The 24221-nt window shown below is 34.6% G+C and overlaps 1 protein-coding gene and 1 long non-coding RNA gene across 2 annotated transcripts in view; one reads left to right on the forward strand and one right to left on the reverse strand.

Moving 5' to 3' along the window:
• Positions 1–24221, forward strand: part of LOC145683434 (uncharacterized) — a 75326-nt gene that overhangs the window by 13502 nt on the left and 37603 nt on the right. The window lies entirely within an intron of this gene.
• Positions 16787–18690, reverse strand: LOC145683433 (uncharacterized). The gene is made up of 2 exons (XM_081754769.1): positions 17475–18690; positions 16787–17146 (listed from the first exon to the last, which is right to left on the reverse strand). Exons 1-2 carry the CDS (start codon positions 17543–17545, stop codon positions 16807–16809), a joined length of 411 nt encoding a protein of 136 aa, XP_081610895.1. The 5' UTR covers positions 17546–18690; the 3' UTR covers positions 16787–16806.

Consider the following 24221-nt stretch of genomic DNA (forward strand, 5'->3'; position numbering starts at 1 on the left):
AATACGACTGGTTCTCCGTGTCATTGTCCGTGTCTGTATAAGCATTTCAACTGGAGCGGTTTTTTTTTTTTAAAGTTAACCCTTCATTTTTCCATCTTTTCGCTGTACATTTTGCTGTCCACGCTAATAAAGTTATCTGAAAACCTTCAATGTTTTACTTTATTTGAGTAACGTAGCCCATAGTGAATCAACTCATCTTCAACCTAACAGTAAAGTAATTTTTAAGTGTTGACTTTCTGTGCCCATCACGGAATCGATATTTGGAGGAAAAAAAAAGTCGTGATGAGCACAGCTTTAGCTGGAAGTAGAAGCACAAGCTCGAAATTTGAATTGACAGATTTTAAATATTTGGCCTTCGATTTGACCTTGATGTGAGAAATTGGGACCAGCAACAATCCATTTATTTGATAGGCTAATAACTAGATTTTCTTAAAAAAAAAAAAAAAAAAAAAAATGTCCGGTTTAACTGATAATTTTAGTGGTTTTCACAAGACTGAAGTAGATTTCTTTTCGCAACCTGTATGTATTAATGCAAAGTGGAAGCTTTCAATATGAGTGGAAAAATTAACATATGCTTGTGATCATGGCTATCGCTCGAGCCGAATTATTAACTAAATAAACCTTAGAGAGCTACGGGGACAAGAGTGAGTACAACATTAAAACACGTTCAGAAAGGTTTAGTGGGGTGTGTGTATGTCAGACAATATATATGTGCATAGTTATTGTCGGTAGATTTATTAAATTAATAAATCTCTTATTTATTACAGATGTCACTCACTCACACACACACACAGACATATATATATATATATATATAATATGGGGGGTAGGGCATTTATTGTCTCATTTTGAAATTTGAACCTTCAGACTATGTCCTTTGGCCTAATTTTATCTCCCCCGAATATAGATTATTTAATTCGCACACTGGAAGGAGGGGCTACTATAGGGGCTCTAGCCCAGCCTTGACGCTCAGGTATACACTGGATAAAATGGGGTTCAATTCTGATTTACACTGGATAAAGCTACAAACTACGATTTAGTCCCTTTCTTTATCATATCCTGGATCCGCCACTGATAGAGCATCATTTTCAACAGTACCACTCATTTGTCCGTATTATACACCAGAAACTGTAAAAAATCGAGGAAAACCGGGAGATTTGTCGATTTTTTCGAAATTATTGCGTCCTTCTGGCCCGGGCTTGGGTTCAGGTAGGGATATGTTTTTTTTTTTTTTTTTTTAACGTAGTTATGTAGACAATACGTGTGCAATATTTCAATCCTGTATCTTGAAAATTAAGGTCGGGAAAAAATTTTTGCAAGATATATATATATATATATATATATATATATATATATATATAATATACTGTTCCATAATTCATGCAATTTTCTACAGCACTGGGAGAATATGAAGTTTTCACACTATTAACGTAAAATTTGGCACTCTTATTGAGAAATATCTTAATTTTTTGAATTTCTAAAGGAAATAAGAGAAAATTTCTGTTTAGCCCCTTTTGGGGGTTTAACACAAAAGTTCATTTTCCTTATGGGAGATTCAATGTTAAATTTTGGAAGCAGTTTTCTCCAATAATTATTCGTAAAGATTTTGGGGCAAATGAATTGTATTTGTTACAAAATGCAAAAACACTCATTAACAAAGCTAATAAAGCTGTCTCAAACATTATTTTGGGAAGGCCCACCTTTTGGGGGCAAGGGGCGTAAAAAGGTGGTGGGTGATGTGTTACCAAAATCCCAAAATTTATTTTCGGTGTGCCAGTAAGCGTCAGGTTAATCACGAATGACACATAATTAATGCTCCAATGCTCCTTGCATGTGCCAGGGACTTATATGGGGCTATAGCCCCCTCTCAAAAATATTAAAAAAAAAAACTCCATAAATATCCTTAGTAGGGACATACGACAAGAAGGTATTTTTTGTTAATTGATATGAAATTTGGCGTCACTGTGGCAAAAGAGTATGCGTTTTTCAAATCTGGAATGATATTTTGGTAACGCACCATCTTAGGGGGGCAGAGGGGGCGAAGCATAATTTGGTGGATCTTTATAAAAATTTCAAATTTTATTTTGGAAATTTCAGGAAGCGTTAGATTAATCACAAATGATACAAAATTAATATTCCGATGCTTTTTGCATGTACCAGTGACTGATATTGGGCTACAGCCACCCTTTCAAAATTCATGTAATTTACGATAAATATTCTTCGCAGGGACGTACGGGAAGAAGGTAAATATGCTTTACAATTAATGTGGAATTTGTCATTATTGTAGAAGAATGTTTTAACAAAAGAGACACTGACCAAAGCTTAAAACTTTACTTTATTTTAAATTATAATTTGTAACTGTTTCGGATATCTAGCATATCCTTCTTCAGACACGATCGAAATTAATCTCGATCGTGTCTGAAGAAGGATATGCTAGATATCCGAAACAGTTACAAATTATAATTTAAAATAAAGTAAAGTTTTAAGCTTTGGTCAGTGTCTCTTTTGTTAAAACAATTAATCCAAAGCCATGAATAGTCTTACTAAAGAATGTTTTGATTTTTTTTTTAAATCTTGAATCTAGTGTAAATGAATATCGTCTGTCAGTGTACCAGATTGAGGATATAACTTTGTTGTTTTGTCATCACCGGAATATAATCAAAGATTTTTGCGTTTTTATAAAACAAATTGGACTCTTTTTATAGCATAAAATCACACATACAAGTTACCTGTATATTTTCTGCCCACTTCAGCAAACCAACTCGAACACAAAATGACAATGGAAAATGCCGCGGGTATCACGAACGAAAAAATCTTAATGAGAAGTAATATTTTAAAAGTTAAAAGTGTAATAGGTGACCTTTAAGTTTCAATAATGTTTTCTTTATTCATAAAAAAAGCATATATTTTCCCTACTTCTTCCACAATAACTGTATGATCCCGCTTTCCACGCAGTAGCTTACTCGTATACTGCACTTGTAAGCACGTCAGGAAATCGTATACTACGGACACATGGTTCTTATAAACGTGTTTCTCTTTTCAATTTTTGGCTTTATCATTTCAAGTAATTCTTCAAATAATTTATCCGGCATTCTAAAATAGTTCGTGTACATTATACTGTCTTCAGTCCTGATTACCTGTACGAGGTTAGCATGAATCCCATGTCCGTATCGTCTTCTAATCCAATCTTTTACCCAGACTTTTCGATTTCTTTTCTTTTTTAAACATAAATACAATGATACCATTGCCACAGACGTGATAAAGCTAAAAGTTGCAGCATCCCTGTCTTCCATTCCAAGGTCTTTATCTCACTACGGCGGGAACAAATTAGCGAGAAACAGGAATTGTCCTTTTCTGACTGACACGGTGCTCACACATACACACACACACACTCACAAACAGCGTGGTCATCTTTTGTTTGTCTAGGAGACACTCAAAGTTTCTGAAGTAGTTCGCATAATCTCCGAAAGATGTCAGACCCTATTGACCATGTGCTAGAGATATCTACGGAAAATATCGCTGTGTGTAAATAGAAAATATCTCACCTGCATATGATAAAAAAAATCTCTACCCTTGATGATTTATCATAACGTCTAAAAAGGGCCTTATGAGGAGATTTGTATTACTTGCAATGCATGGTGGCGAATGAGCGGGATATCCTGGAAAAGTCAGGGAATTTGAAATTTCTAGAAAAGTTACGGAATTTTCAGAATTTCTGCTACTAGTCAGGGAAATTTCAAGCTTTGGAAAGCATAGGGCCATTCTGTAACAGCGTAGACATTTTTTTTTAATCACAATTTTTCGTCATTGCTTCTCTGCAGTACCGGTATCAAACATGCTATTTCAGAAACTGTTTTCTACTGCTCCTTCTACCTGTCATTTGGAGCAGACAGTAGTTGACGGAATAATGAAAGCAAAAAAGTTATGTGGAAAGAAAGTTCTGTTAACATTTGATTCAGCAGAGAATGAAACGCAAATATTTTAAAATATTTTGCAAGACATTATTGAATATGTACTTTTTATAATAGTGAATATGTGCTTTTTATAATAGTTGAGGTCATAATGAAAGGAAAATTGTTATATTTGAATGAACAGAGGAAGGAACGTAAATATTGTAAAATCTTTTCAATACTATTTTTCATTTCTTTACTCGAGATTTCTTCATAGTTTCTTATTAAAATACTTAATAAGATACCCTCATTTTATTGTCCTAACAAACGTTGCCAGTAAAGTAGTTTAGATTGATGGAGCTCCTGGGCCTCCAGTATTGGCTAAACGAACCAATATTCCAGTAAAATAGTTTAGAATAATTCAGCCACTGCTATGATGACTACAGTACTTCATGCTACGGACACCCCCCCCCCCCTTGTTTATGAAATCCTGGCTACGTGCCTGGTTCTTATGATTCCGGGACCCGCGCCACTTTGATTCTTCTTTCTCGGTAATTAAAACATATTTTACAGTATATATAGTTGCAAGTAAGAAGACACATAATATGAATTTTGTAATTGAAAATTTAAAAATACAGTATGATAGAAAGTACTAATTTTATTTCATCACTTTCAGCCCAACAAATGAAATTCAAACAATTCGCACCCTGGGTCTTGGTTATCAATACTGCGTCTTATTCTTTGTCTTGTACAGTCAAGTCTTGGTCCTGCATTCCGTAGACTTGGTGGTCTTTCGTGCTATACAAGAGCCAAGAATACCAGTCTCATCGGTACAAATGAAGATCAAGTGTGATTTTGATTATGGTCTTTCATACTATACGGAAAGCAAGAAAATGTGCTCATCGCTACTTGGGGATCACCAAGAGCAAGATTACTATGCACTTCGCCTTGTATATACAATCTTTATCTTGATCTTGTATCGATGTTCTTGGGGCTGGTGAAATGATATAAAATATTCAGTTTAAGGTCCCTCGATTATGCACCGAGCCTAAGGGAGATGGTGATGATGAGAAATGAATGAAATGGTGGAATGAAGAAAGTGGGAGGAAACAGGAGAACCCCGAGAAAACCCACTACACGGTGTTTCTCCACCACAAAGCCCACTTAGCACAAGCTGGGATCGAACCATGGACATCATGCACCAGAGGTGAATTCTCTACCACTGAGCCATCGCGGCCCCCCTTGGTCTTGGTCTTCCATATCCAATCTTTCTTTTGGCCTTGCTTAAACAACTTCTAGTTTAGTTATAAATTCAGAATCCATATTGGCATAGATATTAATATCACAGACGTAAAGTACACACAAGTACAAAAATAAGCACTTACCATAAAAACACTAGCTGCAAGTGTTCAAAATAGATTTATGGTTTCTACAAAATCAATTTAAAATTACTATTTTTAATCAGACAGCTAGTGAAAACAGCAGCTTTCGACTCCAGTCGAGTTTAAGCTCAACCTAAACTCAGTTGACCAAAGTGATCTTACCCGACTCGAACTGACCCGACAACCCGACCCGAACTGACCTGACCCGACAACCCGACCCAAGTGACCAGACCAGACAACCAGACCCGAGCTGACCCGAGAGACCCGACCCGACAATCCGACCCGTTTGAAAGCACTATTTACAACACATGTTTGGTACAAAAATTCAGTAAAGGACAGATTTTTCGCAATAACCAAACTTACACGTTTTAAGTTTATATTTCTAAGATCACAGATTGTAAATCTTAAATTTTCTGGCAATATGGACCAACACTTCTCACTTCCTTCCCCGACAAAAATATACTGTATTTCTCGAAATCAAACTTGAGACTACGAGCACAAAATCGTAATTATTTGATTCGGCTTGCTGGGAATCTCAGTTTGAGGTGATGATAAAGTACCAAATTGATTTGAGTTAGGAACTAGAGATGTCCACATTTCCCGAAAAAACGGAAAACGGAAAATATATTTTCCGGAAACCGGAAAATTGAAAACGGAAGACGGAAAAGTTTCCGGAAAAATGGAAGACGGAAAATTTTCCGGAAAAATGGAAGACGGAAAACTTTTCGGAAAACGGAAGACGTAAAGTTTTCCAGAAAACGGAAGACGGAAAATTTTCCGAAAAACAGAAAACTTAAAATTTACGGGAAAACAAGGGTATAAATTTATCTTATTAAAAGCAACCCACACATGTCACATGTATGTGAATCTATAGACCTACATATAAAAATGAACCGTATGATGCATATTCGCACATCACGCTTAAACGTCTGTACCAATCATGTTCTTCTTTGGTACGTAATTAGATCTTTATCTCAAAGAGGTTTATTACATTTTACTTTGAACACACAAGTACATAATTTGTCAGTGTTGGCAACCTAAATATATTTTTGAATGATTTCTGTACCATTGGAGGTATATACACCAACTTGGCATAAACATAATTCAACACTATAGGAAACATATTGTAGATGCACCCAGGTTCGTCAGTGTTGCCAAGCACTTTAAAATACATTTTTCCTGCATAATTATAGAACCATTTGTTTAATTTCAACTAAACTTACTACATACATGACTTACAATTAATATTTTCAGTTTGGGTACGATTTTTAAAGGTCCCTCGTTACCAAAATTTCAAATTGGACGACACGTTACTTTTGGGCTGCTTTTAATTATCTGCAAGTGATAACTTTGTAACTCTTATAAGTGCACTATTTTCTTATTTTCATATATAAATTCAAAAATTACTAGTTTTATATAATACAATAAAAGTTTTCTTCGTTGAGTATTCTTTTCATTAATGAACGATAGTTTTACTAAAACTAACAAATTCGGAAGTTTAATTCTTGTTTTATTACTATTCAGTCTCAAGATCTGACAACACTAAACTTTTATTAAGTTTACATTATCACTGAACGTCTTGTTGTCGCAATTAATGCTTAGGACTAATGGTTGTATGAACCTGTGTACACGTGAACATCACAGATTTAGAATAAGTGTTTAGTGTATTGTCCATATTAATATAATGAGTGAGTGGAGTGACAGTGAAAAACTTCCAAAGTTCATGGCTCCCAATTAAAGAATTTAGCAAATGAAATTAAGAATTGAGGAACAACAGTGAAAAGTCATACTGAAACGTTATAACGTGTATTTAAGAGCTCACAAAACCGACTGAAGCAAACATGTCTCCTTGGAAATCAGAAAGTTCGACCATTTTATACTATCACCGTTTGTCCAGTTCATTGCACACTGCAGTTCCACTATTCCTTTCGTAATATAGGGTTTGGCATAACACCAACGCCAACAGTCCGAAACCCTGATCGTCGGCAACCAAGACATCTCACGTATTTCCAACTCTAGGTGCTTTCATTAAATCGATATATAATTATCTATATATATTAGGCCTACCTATAGGTCTAATTATGAAAAGTGTATAGCTGCTAAATAATTCATTTTTATGTTTAGGCTATAAATAGTTCAAATCCGCTACTTTTAAAACATAACCTGGGGGGCAAGAAATACTGGAGGGTAAGCTGTCCTAGGAATGGGGATGGGAGGGGTGACATTTTAAAATTGTCAGAAACATCGATATTAGTGTTGAATTCATAATTTTCGGATCGCTGAGATGAATAGTAACAGTTTTCATGAAGTTCAAATTTATACCTGGAACGGAAATGGGAGTGGGAATATGTTTAAATGAATCACAAAGTAAAGTTCGGGTAGGAAAATTTTTGTCCGCGAGCTTTCACGTCGAAAATGGCCTGAAACAAGGCGATGCGTTTTCACCATTATTATTCAACTTTGTCCTGGAATATGGTATAAGGAAAATCAAAGATAGCAACCAGGGCCTAGAGTTGAACGGTATTCACCAGGTTATGGCATATGCTGATAATGTAAATTTAATAGGGGCTGACAGGAGAACAATAGAAAGAAATGCAGAGATCTTATTAAATGCTTGCAGGGACATGGGTTGAGAAGTAAATGCAGAGAAAACTAAATACATGGAAGTGTGTCGGGACCGTAATACAGCAAATTATAGATGCGTTAAAATATTAAATAATTTTTTTGACAAAGTGGATACTTTCAAATATCTAGGATCAATATTAACAGACGAAAATCATATTCACGAAGAAATTAAATGTCGACTGAAAGCAGGGAATTCATGTTATTATTCAGTTCAAAATCTCTTGTCGTCGTGAATGCTGTCGAGGAATTTGAAGCTTAAAATATATAAAACGATAATCATGCCTGTTGTTCTATATGGTTGCGAAACATGGTCGCTTACTCTGAAAGAAGAACATAGACTGAAAGTATTTGAGAACAAGATCCTGAGACGAATATTCGGACCCAAGAGGAACGGGAATGGGGAATGGCGGAAACTTCATAACGAGGAACTACATAATTCATACGGTTTAACAAACATTGTTAGGGTCATCAAGTCTAGGAGGCTTAGGTGGGCAGGTCATGTAGAAAATAGAAACGCTTTCAAAGTCTTGACTGGAAGACCAATCGGAAAACGATCATTAGACCTAGGCGCAGATGGGAGGACAATATTAAGATGGATCGCGCAGAGATAGGAATACAAAGTAGAAACTGGATCCAGTTGGCTAAGGATAGAAGTCAGTGGAGAGCTTTTGTGAACACGGCATTGAACCTCCGGGTACCATAAGCCATAGAGTTGGTTAGTGGAAATGGGAAGTGTGAGCTTCTAAAAGTAATCGAAAATGAGCAATATTAATGTCGAATCCATAGTTTTCAGAGACGCTAAGATGAATTGTGGCACTCTCGGTACTGTTTAAGAAGAAGAAGAAAATTGGTGAAGGTCCCTTTTGAGTTTAATCAATTTGAACTCATATACTAAAAAAAAAAAAAAAAAAAAAAAAAAAAAAAAAGCTAGGCTATTCGTCATCCAAACTGTAGGTGAAAGTATAGAGTTTTTTAAAAATGTGTTTTAGAAACATAACATTTCAACATTTTTTAGCAGCACAATGATATAGGCGCACCACAGAGAAATTTCCCGTGTTTTTTTTCAACATATTCTTAAACTTTTATAAGGATTTTGTTAGATTTACTTACAATTTTAATTTGTTCTGTCTATATTTATTTATTATATTACAAGAACACGTAACTTTGTAAACCCATGAACTTCAAAAGTAGGCCTATATTTCGGACTGCCGTGGCTCATTTGTAAAGCGCTCACCTTCGGTGTATGGGATTCCCGGTTCGATTCATGCTCGTATCATGTGTGCGTTGTGGGGTACAAACAACGTGTGTATGGGTTTTCTCGAGGTTCTCCCGTTACCTCCCATTTTCTTCATTCCACCAATCCTTCCATCATCATTCGTCAGGCTGAGACAATGATTCAAAGTTGCCGAAAGAACTTTATAAGTTCGAATTGAAAACTATATTCAATATAAGTGAAGAATATAAAGCGAACATAAGATAGACACATAAATGGAAACAGCAGTCTGATCCAAGTGTCCTGAAAGCCAAGCTTCTCTTTACTTTTACCATACCACTGTAACCACATTGTTCTTCCAGAGGAAGATAATGTAGCTATAACAGTCTATTTCTTTCGTCAGCTCACTGACAACAAATTAACGAATAAACTAAATGTTTGCGTTAGGTCCAGGAAAATACCTTTCTTATACACACACACACACACACACACACTCATATATATATATATATATATATATATATATATATATATATATATATATATATATATATATACAGTGGCGGATCCAGGATATGATCAAGGGAGGGGCTAAACCATAGTTTGCACTTTTATCCAGTGTAAAGTGGGGTTGAATCCCATTTTATCCAGTGTACACTTGAGCGTCAAGGGGGGGCTATAGCCCCTGTAGCCCTCCCCTTGGATCCGCCTCTGTATATATATATATATATATATATATGAGTGTGTGTGAGTATATATATATATATATATATATATATATATATATATATATATATATATATAAACAAAATAGGATGATTTTAAGAGGACAAGGTATTTAGTAAAGAGTGAAGGACGGAACGACAAGGGTAAAAAATGAAGACATATAATCCGAAAGCAGGGCGTCTGGTAACCTGGGTCAACGCTTGGCTCACCCGCGACCAACCGCGTGACAAAATGGACTACAACCAACGACGGGTTAAGAAAAATAAAAAATGCTACGCGAAACCAAGCAAATGAAGTAATGCTCTTTAACATCTATTGCTATAGAAACGCAATACAAACTTTACAAGGGATAGGAGAGCACAGGTCGAGCAACTCAGCGTAGGGAGCATTCGGATCATTCATATGGACCGGGAAATTCCCAATCATGCGTTTTTCGGGGAATCCCTGATTATGGTGTGTCTGAGGGCAGATCCCTGGCAGGAGTTAAAAGAACTTTAGATTTCACACAGTTCAGTGATCGCTTGTTGAAATCTCGTAAGGTAATAGTCATACGTAAAAAAAAGTGGGGAAGTCTAACATTTGGAAGCATTTCAAACGTGAGAAGAATGCTTTAACTTCAAAATGTGTATACTACTTTTCTGCAGTTAAGTCCAGAAACAGTACTGGTAGTCAGTCTATGGTGCCACATGAGAGCAAGACATCTAACTATAATAGAAGAAAATACAGGGATGGCACGGCCACATTTTCTCAAGATGAAAAAGTTGATGTCACAGAAGTTGTTGAAGTGCGAAGACCTCCAGAATAGAGATGGCCATATTTTCCGGAAAAACGGAAAATATATTTTCCGGAAACCGGAAAATTGAAAACGGAAGACGGAAAATGTGATTTCCGGAAACCGGAAAATCATTTTTCCGGAAATGGCCATCCCTATTAGGAACGTGAACGGAAAATGGAAAACGGAAAATTTTCTGGAAAAGCGGAAGGCGGAAAATTTTTCGGAAAACGGAAGACGGAAAATTTTCCGGAAAAGTGGTAAACGGAAAATGTGATTTCCGGAAACCAGAAAATCATTTTTCAAGAGGTGGCCATCCCTATTAGGAACGTGAACTGCATCAGAATTAAAAATCAGTTCAGCAGCTGATGGCGATGAACTGTGGCCGCCATCATCTTCAAAAGTATAGGAAGCAGACTCTTCTGCTTCAGACTGGTTATGACATCGACTTTCATCCTCTCTTGCTCTTCTCATTGCCCTCCATTCTAATATTTGCGCAGTTTGGACATCCAAAGAGCCAATTGCCATTTTTGTTTCAGTTCTTTAATCAAATAAAAAAACTGACTTCGTACAAGGGAACCTTTCGTTCTTTCGTGCAGTTACTTCGAATAAGCTCGACTTGACTAAACTCGCCTTGCATGTGGTACTTTATTTTGTTGATAACTAACGGCCTGATCAGAACGAAATTTTGATGGGCAAGTAGTCCATCCGCTAGAAATTAAAGATCAGCATATTACGGGACTAGGCTTGGCCAGGAACAAACTCGGTGGACAACAGAGACTGTTCCACAGCTTTGCACACCGGATGCTTGTAAGTCGATTTATCTTAGCTTGCAATGCATATACAAGCACGTATGTATACAAAAGCGCAAGTCCCTGGCCTCTTACATCTCTTTCAGCCTATGATCTCTTCGATAAAATCACATTGAGATATGCCAAGTGAACTGTGTGGATTTGTATACCAGACCAAGAAACATAAAAGCAAATATATATATAAGAAATCTCCATTCGTAGAACTGTGTTCTCTCAAAGACATATCAAAACAAATCTTCTGTATCCACTACTGGGATGAAGGAAACATACGTTGGTTGAAAGTGAGTAATAACAGAAGAGTTACAGCTATTGAGACGAGAAAGTGGTAAGAAATTGTAGAACTCATATAAATATTTCTACCATACATTCACATGGGCTACCTTTTCTACTAACGTATCCTCAAAGCATATAATTAATACCACCATAAGTCATGTGTACCACAGTGTTACTCGCACTTCAGGTTGAGAAAGCCTGCTTTAGAATACGTAACAAATGAGCGCTCTACCATTAAGCCAAGTTGTCCACAAATCAAAGAATGGTACACTTATACTGTGAATTTGGTTCAAATGATATCTTCTTTGTTTCACTACCTCAACTGAGATTTTAATTTTCAAGTGCAAATTTAAATCCTAGCCATTTTCCACTGTTATTAAAAAATGTTGTGTAATGTAATAAATAAATTGATGGCTTATTTAATTCTCTTATTGATAATCATTTCGAAGTTTCCATTTTAAACTTTTAGCTGTAGCATTTGCATAATCTACAATACACGTTTCTATATTTTGATTGTAGAAACCTAAGAAACTGAATCTAACAAAAATTTTTCGCCTTGCCGTGCTGTTGCTTGCCATCAAAAGGACTGAATTTAAACCTACACCCCAGTAATATCTTTAGATTTCTTTGTATTGTTTCAAAACATATTTCGTATAGCCTGTTACACCCTTTCTTTAAATTTTCTGATAATAACATACAGAAATATTTTGTTCTCTGAATATTGCTGGAATTTTCAGCTGTAGTATTTTTTCCATAGGTGTTTCCAAGAACTTTTATAGGGAAATATTACGACTTATTTCTATATGCATGTGCAATATCCAAAAACACACATCAGCACTTAGCATTGTTACATCGAAAAAAACGTGACAAGAATCCTGGCTACTGGACATGCGACATGCTCAATTATTCAATCTTCTGCCTTGAAGATAGAACGTAATTATAGTTATTTAAATCTAATTGAAGAGTAACATGTTATCTAGTTAGGCTTACACCCATGTCAATTATGCAGGAAAACCGAAACAAAGTAGCTTTAATTAGTAATTCTGAGGACCACCAACAAGGATATTCTTTCTATCCGTATGTGCCTTTACGACACACTAATAAACATAGTACTAAGAATTGAGAATATAGTATGTATGCATTTTTAGTATTCACTTCTTGTTTCCTACTAGTCATTCCATTTTCCAGTAATAAAGTTTTCTGATTTTTTCCCCCTGAAGAACAAGCTACATTCTATAGGGAGATATGTGTATTATTTATGTTCCAAGAACAATATCTTATTCAGATAATTTTTCTTTATTATGAAATGTCATTCGAAATGAATTATTTGAATTTTGTGTTTTGTTTTATTAAAAATTTTAGTGGTTTTTGGGCTAATTAGAACATAGATACAATCTTTTATTAGATTATCCTCGAAAAAAAAAATCATCCTCAACATTCCCCTATACTGTTAAACCAAACGTACTGGAAAAAAAAAGAGAGAGAGAGAATACTTTAAAGCAGGCAGTTCAGCAATGGTTTTCATAAATAGGTAATCTATTCCAAATATTTTGCAGGATTAGAGTTGTACAGGTACTTTTTTTTCTCAGAAAATCATAAGCATGTAGAAGTGGAACATAATATCATACCAGTTCTATCATCAAACATCAACACCACCACACGACTTTTAAGTGCAATGTTTAAAATGCTGTCCATCTCGTGTGAAGCTTTACATCTCTAATCGCTATACTAAAGCAAGTCATATATAAATCAATAGAAATGTCAATAAATTGTCTCAGTGTTCTTTCTTTCAATTTATCAACGTTGAGGGATTTGCCCTTGTATGAAAAAGACAAAAAATAAAAAAAAGAAAGAAAGAAAGAAAAGGAAAAAGAAAATCGATCTACGACCGACGATCGCCACTGCAGTGGACCTCATCTCCTATGGTCCACATGTCCAATCGTTCTCTGACACACAACACAATGTGATGGTGCACTGTGCTGCTTTAAGTTTGAACTTCAATGTCATATACTATTCTAACCCACATTTTGTTTGTAAGACACGTAGTAATTATTAGGATTCATAGTGCCAGCCATAAACACTGGACCAATTACATCCATGTAGTAACTGGTATTACCGTAGTAATGTCTTTTTCCAAGAAAATGCATGAGTTTACATTGCTGTAATGCTCTCAATTTTGACGATTGGTATATCTGTTTAATTCAAACTCCATTCAACTATCATACCTTGATTGGAAATTCTTATGCAATTTTACCAAATACATTTTACAAATTGCTGTTATTTTGTTTATATCTCTATCATGCAATAACAGCAGCAAACATCGTTCGTATTGTTTGATTTTCACCTTCTCCAAGAGCAGCCGAACAATTTTGTTATTGTATCGTGTTCCCCAGGTAAGTACTTCTTATAGATATGTTCGAAAGCTTCGCATAATTCTGCAGGCTTTTCTTGTGTCGCCTCTGAAATTCGTTTGCTTCCACATTTTTGCATCACGCGTATTTTGCCGTTTATCTCAAACTTCCTAGGCTTTTGATGTTACGACACCGTATGTTCAATTCTAAGTCAACTGGGTGAGAAACTCCTTTCGGTGGTAAGTTTTGCCTAAAGCGAAAAAAATCTTTAAAATAAAAACCTCCAATATAGGCCTAGATACTCTTCATTCCCCAATTCTTTAACATTTTTTATCAGTTTCATAGAAAGTATAAAATACTAAACTATCATAACTTTTGTTTTGAGATGTTTTTCTTCTTGTCCTGTTCTTAATCTAAACCTATAATATCATAATTGATTTAAAGACGTATTTTTTGACAGGTAGTATCATGTCAAAATTAAAACCACTTCATTGGTAAGTACTAAGTAATTCTACAGAAAAATGTTAGTATTATTCTTTTACTTTCAGAATATTTTGAAAATTGTCAAAAAGGGGGGGACAGGGTTGATAAGAAATCTACGTATCAGGAGTACTTATGTCCCTGCAACGAGAACTTATTTAAAAAGAAAAAAAACTTCTTAATAATAATGCTCTAGTTTTAATATCAACGCATATTTAAATATTAGTATTAGTCTAAATATTGTGCTTTCAGTCACCACTAGTCGTGTGAAACAAAGCAATACTGTTCCTCCTAATTCTAACTTAATGATCATTAAACCTTTTAGGGTCTACATCCCAACGATCATTTTTTCCTTTATCAACAATATTATTAGCGAAGTGTGTCACATACAGATTCAAGACATTATAGTCAGTAATTATATTACTTGCATTAGCACTCGATGCTCTGATTTGAATTAATTGAAAGAAAAATTACATTTGTGTTGTTTCCTAAATGTGCCATTAAATATTTTTAGAAGAATTTTCACGCTCGTTATCCTAACATTCTATACGTATTTCTCATTTTTACTTTCGAGTGACGAAAGGAGACAGGGAACTTTGTGAAAAAAAAATTGAATTCGCGATTTCAACGGATTTTCGTTTCATGGCTCATACATACCGAAAAAGTTATTTTTCGCCTTCTGTCCGTCCGTTCGTCCTTATGTGCATTTACCTGGATCTAGAGATGCAAAAAAGCCGGCTTTTTTGAATCGATGTTTTTTTTTTTACATAAAAAGCCGGCTTTTTTGGGAAAAAAACGAGAATTTTGGAAATTTTGGCTTTTTTCATTTTCATGAGTTTTCTATCTAAATAGCTTTCTTATAGTATATTCTATACTTAGATAAGAATTTCATGACCTAAATGCCATATTTCGCTCCAAAATTCACCATCAAGATGGATGGAGCACATGTTTTACGAATTAAAGCTAACATGAAGAATATTTTAACTTTTGAGTTATCGATATTTTTTCTTCTCGATATCATTTAAGTTTGTCGTCTATTTCATTTCTAAGAGCTTAGTACTCTAGCTTCTAACGCAGAAGTTAAACTTACGTTTTTTCTATATATCCGTCAAAGCGTACGTTTTTCAATATATCCGTCTAACCGTACTTCCACATTTCTGTTATACTGTAGCTGTGCAACGATTTAGCAATAATTTTCCGGATACAACCTTGAATACTAATTTATACAAATAATCAGTAGCGGATTTAGAAACGTACTTTGGGACGGGTTTCTCTGATTGTTTCATTTTCTAAAATCTCCTAATTTTATTTGGGAGGAGCTTGAAGTTTATGAGTACAGGCATAACTAATACTGTATTTCGTTTCGTTTATATATTTACCTTGATACAACCTTGATCATTTTATACTGAGAATCAGTGGCGGATTTAGAAAAGTATTTTGGGAGGGTTTTTTTTTCTTACTAATGTTTAGTTTTTCTAAACATTCGTAATTTTTATTTGATGGCAGCTTAAAGTTCATGAGTAAAGGCATAACTAATAGATATTTCGTTTGTTTTAGACATTCCGTAATTTTAGGGAACAGGCTTCAGTCCGAAAGACCGCCCCCCCTAACCCTCGCAAAACCGTCACTGCTGGTAGTTAGTAATAATAACGATTTAAAAACAATAAGAAATAAAGTCAGCCAACTCACAGTACACGCACTATTTCTACTTCATAGATGGAATGAAGAAAAGTTTTGTCAGAATGGTCGAATGCTGAGTTGAATTCCGGACTTCTCGATAGAAGCGCAAAAGCTCCAGTCAATCATGTTTGTTGTGCAGTTGTATTTATCTTAACTTAAATATATTCCGTAGTCCTTTTTTTGTGTGTGTGTTGGTGGGGTGGGGAGAGTTCCATAATGATATGAAGGGTGTGAGCCAAGAACATGGTAACTGACAAAATTTCAATTGCTGAGTTACGCAGCATCAGATAGGCAGCAACGCATACCGCTTCGTTTAATCCCTCATGTATAGACTTATGTGAAAAATCCGGTGCAACGACATTGCGCAAATTTTTCTAAAGATTAGATCGTTGATAATCTAAGTAATTTATGTCTTATTAACGAGGAGCAGAAAGTGCTGAAATTGCGCAAATTTCCGCCGCGACGTTGCCAACAACAGGATTTAAGGAATTGTGTGAAATTTTGCATCGAAATGAAATGTATAAAGCTATTCCTTTATGAGATATATTTTATTGCATTCTAATATTTACAAAGCAACATACTTATTTACAGAAAATTTCATTTTACAGTTTGAATGCTTGAAATTTAAATCCTACAGCTTTTAAAAATGTCATACGTGCCTTCTCATAGTTTCTCTGCGAATTCCTGAACTCAGCATACTTCCTCATGACAAACTCGCTCCTTTTGACTTCTGCTGGTCTTTGGGCCTTTGAAATTCCTTTTAATATGGACGTTATTTTCATGGCAGTTTCCGTTTGGATCTCTAACAAAGCAGAAATCACCGTATGAATATCAGGAGCAGGGAAGTAAAATTGACTATTATAATGTCTGTGAAAAGCTTCTGGTCCATTTGTCGTCCGACGCATCGTGGATGGTATAGACGCCCACATGACAGGTGGATACCTAAAATTAATAAAATAAAAAGATCCTTAGTTCATGCACACAATTATTGACAATTTATATAAAACACTAAAACATTTATAACACTAGATTCAAGAAATATTTATAGTCTTGGTCCGTAATTTGTTTACAACTATCAAAACCTGCATTTTAATCTACGTCTTACATGAAGACAGAAGAAAATTTCACTATAATTAAGTTGCATTGAGAGAAAATACCATATCAGCACAACCATTAATGTTGTGTTCAAACTAGGACAACAGTTTTTGCAGTATTAAGAGTTATTGAAGCATGTGCTACTATAGATGAAATTCAAAAGGAAGCTACTTACTTGCAACCGTCTTCTATGTAGTTTTCTAGGACGTAATCGGAAAATTTATGCCCTGTATCATCCGGCGTCATTGATATTAGTTGAGTAAAGGCATCTGATACTTCTGTTGGATGTAAATATGGCAACCCAAAAAATGCCTTTATCCATGAACCTGTAAGAAAAGCAATAATAATAATAATAATAATAATAATAATAATAATAATAATAATAATAATAATAATAATTTGTTAGAATAAGCAAGCATTGGGAAAGTAGTGAAATTGATGGATCTTACTGTTGGCTTTATAATTTCTTCATTTCGTACATTATTAGAACAGCAGTTTATTTGCTTTTAAGAATGGTGACTGAATTAAGATTCTTCAGTCAAACAGAATAAGATTCTATTTTCAACTGTATTCTGTATTAATATATAACAAAACAAAGTCCACATGGTATTATTAAATTAATAATAAAGAATAATAGACCATAATAATATCAATAATACCTAGTTCAGATTTTGGATCCATATATGCTTGTCGCAGATCATTGTCGGCTTGAATCCTCCGCCACCATGTTTGTCCCAAATGGAATCTGCAGCCACGAATGTCACAATTTGGAAACACATTCTTGATGGCTTCGTGAGCAGCTGTTTCAAAATCAACGTAAATGATTTTCAAGTCGAATCTACTGTCTAAGTTTCTTATCATCTTCCACATGGCCACATACGTATTCTTGTCTTTCTTCGGCAAAAATGCAAAACATAGAGGTAGATAATATCCATTTTTATATGCATGTATTGTATATAACTGTGTGAAATGCTTAGGAGCATAAGTGAAAGTTCCATCTGCAAATACTTCTAACCCGCTGAACTCACACAGAAAACTGAAAAGAAAATAAGATTAGTGTCAGAAAAGAAAATAGTAAACAAGACTGTAGTGTCATATCGTTAGGTGAAATGCTATGTTACGATATATTTTGTGAGAATCAAAAAAAAAAAAAAAAAAAACTATTTTACTATAATTTGGAAATAAGACGGAAAAAGGAACTTTTCTGTTCAAGCAACTACTTCCTATTCTACTTCTTGATGCTGTAAATGAAACTCATTTCAAAGTTAATGGTTATAAATGAAATTATACTTACTCGATATTTTTCTTACACGTGAAAAGAATTATATTAGCTTCATCATCAACAAAGATGAATCTTTCTCCGTCAATTGCTATATCATCCTGCTTCTGAACCATTTGCTGTATAGCCTCTACGGTGTTTCTGGGTAGACGAGGAGTCACCTTTCTTCGATTTTTATAAATAACGTCTCGGCATCTTTTAATTTCTTTATGATCAAGTGTGTCATGATGTTCCAATTTTGAAACTTCCTGCCTTATAATTTTATTTGGCTTCTCGTTCAATTGTTCAGTGGCTCGTCGCTTACAATTCTCTCTAAGAAAATGCCGTTGAACACCATCTTCATCTTCACAATGATTATGAATATCTTTCCTTTCTAAAACTTCACTTGTATTTTCATCCATTGTTATACTAGCATTACAGCTTTTCTTAGTACATCTGAAAGAAAGGAAATAATAATTAAATCGTATCACGTGTTCTAAACTTACTATTTAAAGAAAAATGTATTCACTATTTCACTGGCAAAAATGTTATATCTTCCATCACCTTTTAACAAAGTATAGGTCCAATTGACTGACATAAATACTAATGCAGGCTTACTTATTCACTTACGAAAGTATAGGACAAATTGCCTGGCATAAATATTAAAATAGGGACTAGACACATATTTTAACAAAATATAGACCCAACTGACTGACATGGATATTAATGTAACTTTCCATTACTTAACAAAGTATAGAAGCAACTGAATGGCATAAATATTAATATAGGTTACATCACTTAACAAAATATAGGTCCAACTTCCCGACATTAATACTAATAGTGTGTTACATCTTTTAACAAAGTATATATGGATCCTATTGACTAGCATAAATACTAATATAGGCTTACAGAACTTACTAAAATATAGGTCAAGCTGACTACTGAAAATACTAATGTAGGCTTTGCATAACTTAGCAAGCTATAGGCTTATATACATGCAAAAATTATGTACTACATTAACTTACCTCCAATTTGAGCCTTTTTTTCCTTGGCGAAAGAAACGATACTTAAAGCCTCCCATTAATACACAAGGTACACCTTTTTCTGTTTTCGTCAATGTAAACTCCATTCTGAAAGTTTCACTTATGTTTCTCCAGTTTATTGCTTCCTGTTTATATTACCCTCCTTACTAAAACTTGCGATTAATTCTCGATCCTGATTGGCTCGTTGTGATTCTCGTTCCTCATTGGCTTGTTCTATTATTGGTTTATTATATCCGCAATTCGTTCGGGGTTTTAACAGAACCTGAGGAGGTCTGACATACAGTTGCTGGTGACATTTGGGAGAGTGCACAACGGAGAAGAATAAGCTTTGCAGAGAAGAATTGCTGAGATGCATTGCTTTCCTGAAGAAGGTGTTCCAACCACAACCAACATAGATACGAACATCAGAGATGCATTAAAACAGCAAAACGTACAGTTCACGAACCTCATTCGTGTCCAAACAAAGGAGGGACCAGCACCCATCTTGAGAATGTTTTCAACATTTGCTCTGGCCATATACGTTGAACACGCTTTGCCGACAGTCGGCTAACGGAAACGCTTTGTTATCTCTCTGGGAGTGAAGCAAATACACAGTAATTAAAGAACTGAGGCCCTTTTCAGGCCCACAAACCAATTTCAGGTCCAAAACCTTTCTAATGTACACTGTCCGGTAAATATCTTCAGGATAAAACAGTTGAGAATGCTCTAAGAGCATTGCCAGAACGAACTTTAAAAGAATGGAGAGATCTAGCGGGAAGGATAGCTGTAATTGTTCCTAGATGTAAAGGTAAATCTTTTTATCCGCACCCTCTTCTCTTTCTCGCAAAAATTAACAAAATATCATCTCTTTATGACTTATAGTTCTCGAGATATGACTGCTTAAATATCTAGAAATTCGAACTTTTTTAGTCAGTATCACGGGAACGGTAAGTCATAGAGAGATGATATCAGTGTTAATCCCTAATAGAACATTAAACATTTTCGTACTGATATTAATTGATGGCCAGTTGCACAGTGGCCACCGGTTACTATTTGCTACCAAAATATTTACCACCCTTTTAGATATTGACCAACACCAATATGACCTCTCTATGACTTACGGTTCCTCAAATAATGCTCCTTAAATCTCTGGAAATCGGCCATTTTTGGCCAATATCATGGGAACGGTAATTCATAGAGAGACGATATTGGTCTTAATCAATACCTAAGAGGATGGTAAACACTTTGGTAGCAATATTAATTGGTGGCCATTGGCCAAACCAGAACTCTTTAAGTTCGTTGAAAACCGCGGCGAGACACAACATTCGACATGCTGCTTTAGAATTCTAACTGCATGTAGGAGGTACACGTAGATATAAGTTGCTGCATCACTCAAGGGGGCGAGCTTTCTTGCCAAGGGGCCCTATTTATCTCTAATACACTGACCACTCATTCTTGTAACAATTTATACGATAATACCTAGGTAATATATAACAAATGTTTCTCACAGCACCTAAGAACAACTAAGACGCAAATGCAAATCTAAGTATCATTTATAGAAAGGTGAAAGGATAGTTATTAAGATATGTGGTAGACACACCTGAAATATGTATACAAGTGCTTGTTTCTGATTGGCCAAAACTGGAAGATATAGACAAATCTTTATTTCTGATTGGTCGAACGTCTGTTCACGATATTTCAAGAGAACTTCTAGAAATATTTATATATATTGTTTATTTTATATATGTTTGTTTTCCTTACAGTATTTCAAAACTATTTGCTTTCAATAACTATATTCTTACAGTTTTAATCTTACAGTTAGATATGATACGGAAAATGAATGACTGGGACACATTCCCCAGTCACCCTCTCTAACGACGCCATTGCACACATATAATATAGATGACTGAAAATGCTATTGTTATCCATTACTTTGTATTTTTTTTTTTTGTTAAAACGACTTGCATTTTGGTGACTGTTTTTATTAGTCGATATACTTATGGTAATGATGGCAACGTTGCACAAGATTTTTTTCGCAATTTCCAATTTTGTTGCCTGCTCATTAAGGCTTTATCTGTGTCAACAGATAAGCGTGGGAAAATTTGCGCAATGTCGGTGCACCCGAAAAATCAGCTTTCCGACTTTCAAAATGGATTGTGCAGCAGAAAATTTCTAATTTCTTAAAATAGTAAAATTATGGGTTACCATGTTCTTATCTCACACCCTTCATGTTCAATCCCTCTTGTTAAAAATACAGAAAACTTGAGGACTGAATAAACCGTGATGGTGCTTATATAAAACTGTAGAATTTCAAGAATATACAAAACCAAAGCTCTAGGTGTGCAGCCTTTAAGTGTATCATATAAATCTAAGTATTTTTCTTATGTTTTATTTTAATTTTATTTTGTTCCAAAAAGAGGGTATGGAATATTTTGAAGTGAAAATACTACGTAGAATTTTGCTACTTATTTGAGTATTTTTTTAAAAGAAGTATTCACTTTTAGGGTTGGTTGGTTTACACCAGCTGCTTTTCTTCTTTTTTTAAAAATAAACAACTGGTTTAAACCGAAAAAAAAATAAAAGGTACGAAAAATGCGAATCGTGTGAACTTTATGGTGACGTTTCCATATATCAAACCATCTGCATTAGTTTTATTCCCTTGCATGCTTATGTGACCTCTTCCAGCATAACCCCGTTGTTGCATAATAACACCAAGGCGAAACAAACTTATTTCTGTCAATATGTAATATAAATACATAAAGCAAAATATCTAAACCTAAAAAAACCTGGTTTAAACCAAAAAAGCCTAGTTTAAACTCCCCCCAAAAAACGGGTTTTTGGCATTTTCAAAAACAACCATGGCTCTTGCCAACCCTGCTTACTTTTGTATGTAGGAGGTTAAAAAAAATCTTATTATATACATTGGTTAATTCTTTGGAATTCATAATGTAAATATGTTGAGAAGTAAAACTGTTTTAAATATCTTTTCGAAATTCATGGTTTATTTTCGAGGTTTTATATTATTATTGGCATGAACCACTAATTAAATGACTTTTTGTGTTGTAGAGAAGCGAAACAAAATCTGGTTTATCAATTTAAAGCAGAATTTTCAAAAAAGCCCAAAATTTCCCAAGCAAAAAAGCGAAGCAGAAAAAACCGAGTTTTTTTCCAAAAAAGCCGGGTTTTTTCCGAGCCCTTGCATCTCTACCTAGATCTCATATCATCGAACGCATCGAGACCAAATTTTAAACTTAATGACTCTTCCTATCCCTAAAATTAAGAGTAATTTACTGAAGGGTGAAAATCAAAATTTGTATGCACTTTTACCCACAGGTACATATGAACTTTTTCTCTTATTTTGATGTGAGGAATGTGAGGAATCATCTCTTAGAGTCTGTTGGTATAGTTCATCAATATCCTATATATCGTCCCTCTCGAGACAAAGGGGCATATCTTATTTTTTTCAACTTTTCCAGAAGACAAGTTTAAAGATCTTATCATAAATTTATTTTATCGTGTTCTATCAAAATGTAATTTGATCTCGTAAGTTACATACCTGACACGAAAGATATTAAACTAAATTTTAAAAGAAGACGATATAATAAATAATCAGAAAAGGTTTAAACTTATCTCCTGGAAAAGTTAAGAAAATGAGATACGCCCTTTTGTCTCGAGAGAGAAGATATGTGGGTGAGAAAATGTTAAAGACCCATTTCGAAGAAAAAAGTGGAAGTGGAAATTTTCCCTTTGGAAACTAAGCTATTCAAATAATAGCATATACTGATTTGTATCGTTAATAGTTATAAGAAGTATCAGTCGTGCAGATATTCAGTTTGTGGAATTCCTGGTGTTGTTTTAAAGTTTTCAAAGATAAAACTTCTATAAGGTATAAATTGTTACGATTACGTATGTACAAAGAAAAATAATTATAATTATAAAAGTACTGCCCATTGCACTAAACTTTTTTACTCGAATTTCTTTAACTAAATCATGTTATGCTGTTATCATACTTGAAACATTTATTTGTCAACTACTAATGAAATTACAAGGCGTTTTCGGAAACTTTCTTTCGAAGGAGACTCATCTCTAAAAGCAACCTACTCCTCGTACATACATTTATTCATGACAAATGGCTTATACCGTTCATTATGGTTATTAAAGAAATGAGGCTCCTAGTTTCAAAATCTGCCACATCCATTTCGCTTAGTTTCGAGTAATCTCGCAAAACATGCAGTGAACCTCCATATACACGCATCCAAAGTCCCATATTTGAACTAGTTTTTTAGTATGAAATATTAAGCTTTTAAACAAAATTCTTTTTCCATGGAATTCCTTTAGATCAAACATATAACAAGCAATATATAACTCAATTTCGGTAAAAAGAAAAAAATTAAAAAATGGATTGGCGGCTTTTGATACTAGGCGCTCCAAATATGTGTTTATGAAATATCAACAAAATCGGATGTGTTGTATTTGAGGAAATTGTCAAAAAGAAGTAAATTGCCCCATGTGGAGACTTGCATGAGAAGTGGTTTGCGCAACATTATATGGTTATCAATAAAGTATTTACTTATGAAATAACAACAAAATTACATAAGTTGTATTCGAGAAAATCGTCCGAAAGGGACGAACCCTCAAGAGT

The sequence above is a fragment of the Thermobia domestica genome, chromosome 4, assembly GCF_964235325.1.
Source record: "Thermobia domestica chromosome 4, izTheDome1.hap1.1, whole genome shotgun sequence".
Classification (NCBI taxonomy): Eukaryota; Metazoa; Arthropoda; class Insecta; order Zygentoma; family Lepismatidae; genus Thermobia; species Thermobia domestica.